Source organism: Etheostoma spectabile, chromosome 9, assembly GCF_008692095.1.
Source record: "Etheostoma spectabile isolate EspeVRDwgs_2016 chromosome 9, UIUC_Espe_1.0, whole genome shotgun sequence".
NCBI lineage: Eukaryota > Metazoa > Chordata > Actinopteri > Perciformes > Percidae > Etheostoma > Etheostoma spectabile.
In genome coordinates, this window is record NC_045741.1 from 4080551 (window position 1) to 4086065 (window position 5515).

Sequence of the window (5515 nt, forward strand, 5' to 3'; positions counted from 1 at the left end):
GGGGGGGTTAAGACTATTGATCTGACAAAACAAGCTATTTTAAGACACTTTACTTTTAGATTATAACCAGCATTTTCCATTGTGTTTTCTTACATAACAGGCTATACATGTAGATCAAATGATTGATCTAGAAATTAATTGTCAGAGGCATCCCTCAATTATTTTTAATCTGGAATCTGGACCATTGACATCATGTGTGCAAATAAGGAGAGGATAATAATAACAGGAGAGATTATAATACACAGCAAACTACAGGTTAGGATTTTGTAATCCACCTCATCAAGAAGGGTTTCCCCTCCAAAGATGGTGGCTAGAAAGCAACAAATGTGGGCAGACGTAGCTAGCAGTCTTGTGCAAGTGGAAAAACACTCAGAGTCCGAGATGACATTGATAAGATGGGATATTTATTGTTAACCTCAAGTAAAATAGTGATACAGAAAGGAACTGAATCAAGGCAAACAAAACCCTTTTACAAAATAGAAGAAATTGACGTAAGAGTTAAAGATCACATTATAAAAACAAAACAAAAAAAACACAATTCCTATTGACCTATAGACAGGTCATTACTGAGGACATCCAACGGACTTACGCCCTCCTCCCTCAGGTTCTCCTCATGGTCTCTGTCACGAGCAAGCAATTGCCAGACTATTTAGGCCTGAAGCCCCGCCCCTCAAATTAGAACATACCAACTCTACAATGCAGGGGTGGCTCAGGTTACTAGACAGTTTTAAAGCTCCATACAGCCAAAAAGGATATATCTATTAAACTAGACATTTACACATATATACAATTCACAGGTGATTTGAATATTGTGATCATTAACAGAACATTTGAACACGATAAATAAATACATATGCAGGTAACATTTAAGGTCTGTCTTTAAGGGCTAAAATAGGTAGCGTATAGCTACAGTGATGGCAACCATGCGCTCTTTCAAACAGCAAGAGCATTATTTAAATAACTGTTTCAAAGTGTTTTAGGGTTTGTTTCCTCTTTTAATGCAGTGACACAACACTTACGTGTTTTTACTCGAAAGTCCTCACATTTTGAAAATGTCTGCATCATTCAACAAGGTTACGGTAGTCCATTTTAGTGGTATGTGTTATGTTATGTCCTGTGGCTTTTAAAAGAAATCATTGTCTTGGTCAGCAGAAATAAGACGAACAAACTGCTTTCCAAACTCTCCAGTGACTTTCACTTTTAAAAGTTAGAGCTGGCTGGAGCTGAGCCAAACTCACCCGTCACTTTTCATCAAGACTTAATCTGTGCATTCCTCAGTTGGTTTAGGTGAAGGTCACTGTCAGTCATGCCCCCACATAGAAATGTAAATAAGTGAACTGAATTCAAAATAAAAAAACTAAGATTGATTTCTTTTCTTTCTGACGCAACAGAGATCAGATAGTGAAACAAAAAACAACTTTGGAACCGGTTTGCTGAGAAACGTTGTTCCTCTCTGGTAGGTCTGAGTGCTGGCTCTCCGGTCACGTCTCCGCTGAAGAACATCGGGGGCCTTTTCTACAAAAAAGAAGAAGACGACAGCGACGGCGCTGCACAGAAAGGCAAAGGTCTGACACACTCAAAGACAGGTAAAGCAATCATTTATTACTGAAACTATTTTTTTCACATCAATAAGTCTCCTGGGCTGGCTGATGATATAAGATCTTTTAATCTAGTTTTAATTAATTTAGTTTATTTAGTTTTTTTGTTCACCATTAATGTACATACATCATTGCCAAAAACATGCAGATACCCAATAAAGGTATTGGTCTTTTATTCTTGGCAGAAGAATCTCAAAATGATTGTATGCTGTAGAACTGAGATTTACCTTAAAAGGGGCTCAAAGCGGTGTCACGCGTGTTTTAGGCTACAACATTTGTTGTCACATACAACAAACATCTCCTCACTATCTGCTAGCTGCCGGTTCCCCTAAACACACTGTAAAAAACATCTCCTCACTATCTGCTAGCTGCTGGTTCCCCTAAACACACTGTAAAAAACATCTCCTCACTATCTGCTAGCTGCCTGTCCCCTGAACACACTGTAAAAAACATCTCCTCACTATCTGCTAGCTGCCGGTCCCCTGAACACACTGTAAAAAAACATCTCCTCACTATCTGCTAGCTGCCTGTCCCCTTAAAACACTGTAAAAAACATCTCCTCGCTATGTGCTAGCTGCCTGTCCCCAGAACACACTGTAAAAAACATGAGTTAGTAAACTGGTCACCATGCATGTAAACTGTGTTTTCCATCCAATCAGATCCAAACATGGCCGGGTTTGGGGACTCTCTCATGAAAAAAGGAGCGTCATTTCGCAAAAGCCTTAAATTCAAGAAATCCAGCAGACCAGAGGCGGCCGTCCTTGTCTCTGAAGGCTCGCTGGAGGAGAGGAAGGAGGAGCAAGAAGAGGAGGAGGTGTTGGAGGAGTTAGAAGAGTTGTACACGCTGCCAGAAATACCCCACACACCACTGTCAGGTACAGTCTCACATGTTTTTATAACCCCATTTAATGTTAGCATGTGTCAGCATTCAACATTTTCAACAGCAGAAACCAGCTGGGAACACAACAATGACATATTGTCACCTTTACGTTGGTATGGTAAACATGTTAACAAGCAGTTGCTTAGTTATACATCCAGCAGGTAGTTTACAGTATGTCCACATGATGACTGTAAGCCCTATATTCTCTCTGTTTTTGGTCTCCACCAACTCCTGCGGGAAATATCTGTCTTTTTAGAAGACGAATAGTCTTTTTGACATTGTACATGTACAACATAATTGGATGCAGTCCTGTCAATGCAAAACAGGGGAATGAATAAATATAAAAGCCTCTAAAAGTCACTATAAAAATATATAAACAAAAGCAGCTAGTCTTTAACTATGTCTGCTGCTGAGCAGGTAGTCTACAGTGTTTTTTTACAACTTTTTCCTCTGAAAACGATGGTATAAGAGTGGTTAGAGTGAACCAGAACGGTAAAGTTACAGTGTAGAAACAGAGCTTAAGTACTGCAGAGTGGATGAGTCGATGATTAGCAGCTCGCAGGTGATTGAAGGGGGCCCGCCTCCTCCTACAGACAGGAAACGCAGGGAAAAGGGAGAGAACCCTAGGAACTGGGAGAGCTGGATGAGCATAACGGGAGTAACGACTTTTACATTATGGAGCATTGGCCATATTGTATTCATATTTCATTCAAATCATATAAATTATAGCCGCTTTAATGATTTAATTTCAAATTTTGAGAACACTTTTGTGCACATTTTTCTGGTTGAAGCTTTCAACTTAGAGGAACCATTGGCCATTGTAGGTATATTCTATTTGATATCCAGCTTGTATTTGCACGAGTGTTGTTCAGTTAACAACAATTGAAATGGGCTGTCAACCCGGTAAGTGTTTAAAGACATTCATAGCTGCCAATAATGCAATCTTTTCTCATAATGTTCCCAAACACCTTCCCTGTCTCTTTCTCTGTCTGTACATTCAACTTATCTTTCTCTGTTTTGGCCACAAAAGCAGCCAGTGATAGGCATCTTATTTCTGGTGTCAATACACCGGGGTTCAGTTCGTCTGTGGACTGTCAGTGTGTAAATCCTGCCTCAAAGAGGATTCATCTCTATTAAATTGACAATCCCAAATGATTTCTCTTCCAGTTTTAAGACTTTTGGTGGTGTTTTTTCTTCCTGATTTGTTGACAATGTGTCTGCTGAGAGTAACATTGCTTTACAGGAACGAACAAATTAAGACCTACAGTGTGTGCGCTCCCTTGCCTCTCTCTTCTTTGTTTCTATGACATGTAAGCTCTGCAGTTGGAAGAGGCTGGCCATCTTCCATTTTCTCTCCCCCAGTGATGCAGATCAACAAGCTGATAGAGACTGAGGTGCTGGAGGAGGCTCACCTGAACCTGCTCGCCATGCGCCAGGAGTTCCAGCAGGAACGGGAACAATGTGGCGAGGACTCCCCTTTGGAGCTGGCCAAGAAGGAAAAAGACCTCAACCTCCTTTACGGAAACCTGAGGAGCAAAATAAACAACATTGTGCGCGACTCCAATTCCCTTCCCTCCAGGAACAAGGAGCTGCTGGTACCCGTGGCACGCATCATCCAAGAGGAGGACAGGCGAGCAGCGGAACCCGGCGGGCTGCAGGGCGGCTGGCTGGAGGCCTGGAGGGAGGCGGTGGGGGAGGGGGTGCAGTTGAAGGTGCAAGGCGTTCACCTGGAGCCCAGGGAGCAGGACGCCTCATGGCTGGCAGTCCATTTGGCCCGGCTGGGTAAGAGCATCGTGGAGGATTTGGAGAAGGTGAAGCGGGAGCTGCGATGGTCCTACCCACCCAGCTTTCAAGTCTTCAGCACCTACGTGAGGAGTTATCACCGAGTGGTAGGGCAGCACCTGAAGAAGCTGGAGCCGCAGGTGACGGAGCTGAAGGACCTGTACGCTCTGCTGGACTGGATCATCAACAGCTACAAGAGGTCAGTGGAAGTAAAATCTGTGAATAAAAAAAAAACTTTTTCACAATAAACCCTATCAAAATTCCAAAACCAACAATTCTTGTATCTACTAACAAGTATTGTATTCTTCTATGCCTTAGAGCTGCATTGTTAAAACACACCAGTGAGCCTCACTGTTGCACTGGCTGACATGTTCCTTTATTACCAAGAACACACGCACACTGTGGTGTATTTACACTTAATCCCATACACACCATCCTGCTGCCAGAGAAAACTCCTTACAGCACCAAATGTGGAATAACCCGCCACGGAACATAGTCCCCAACTACTGCTCTCACCGTGACCAGCTGTTTTACTCAATTACGAGCCTTTACTGTAACTACATAACTATATTTGGGAGGTGTTTTTAAAGATGTATGGCGCAGGGTTTGTTTGCATTGAGAAAAAATAAAGAATAACACCACTTTTTTCTAGTTTCTTCTAGCCACATTAATCTTAATGTTGGGCCCCTACAGACCCCTCCCACCCTATTGTATAAACAATGTGTTCACATTATATTCAATGTAACCAGTACTTCTATGCTGGAATACTACTTTGTTTGTGATAATAAAGCTTTTAAATTTTGATTTTAACACACAAGACATGCCCTTAAAATAATCTTATACTGTACTTGCATTAGTGGTGCAATATCCCAAACAAATGTGCACTTAACTAAAATACTAACCAATTAACATGCTGTAAACCTGTGGATTTTGAGGCCTAGTTGGAAATCAACCTTTTCTGTGTATTGTTATACATTAATACAGTAATAGTCATACGTTATGTACATTACGTGGACATTACGGGGGCGTAATGGGCGGCTGTGGCTCAGTGGTAGAGCGGTTGCCTGCCAATTGGAAGGTTGGTGGTTCGATCCCTGGCCCTGCAGTCCCATGTCGAAGTGTCCTTGGGCAAGACACTGAACCCCGAGTTGCCCCCGGTGCTGCGCATCGGTGTGTGAATGTGTATGAGTGTATATCTGATGAGCAGGTGGCACCTTGTACGGTATCCCTGGCCACAGTGTATGAATGTGTGTGA

At 42.2% G+C, this 5515-nt stretch overlaps 1 protein-coding gene across 1 annotated transcript in view; it reads left to right on the top strand.

The window, feature by feature from the left end:
- exoc3l4 (exocyst complex component 3-like 4) overlaps window positions 1-5515 on the top strand; it is a 34090-nt gene that overhangs the window by 5545 nt on the left and 23030 nt on the right. Inside the window, exons 3-5 of the mRNA XM_032525855.1 lie at window positions 1461-1586; window positions 2258-2473; window positions 3841-4459. Of these exons, the coding sequence (XP_032381746.1) occupies window positions 1461-1586; window positions 2258-2473; window positions 3841-4459 (961 nt within the window). The remainder of the gene's footprint in view (window positions 1-1460; window positions 1587-2257; window positions 2474-3840; window positions 4460-5515) is intronic.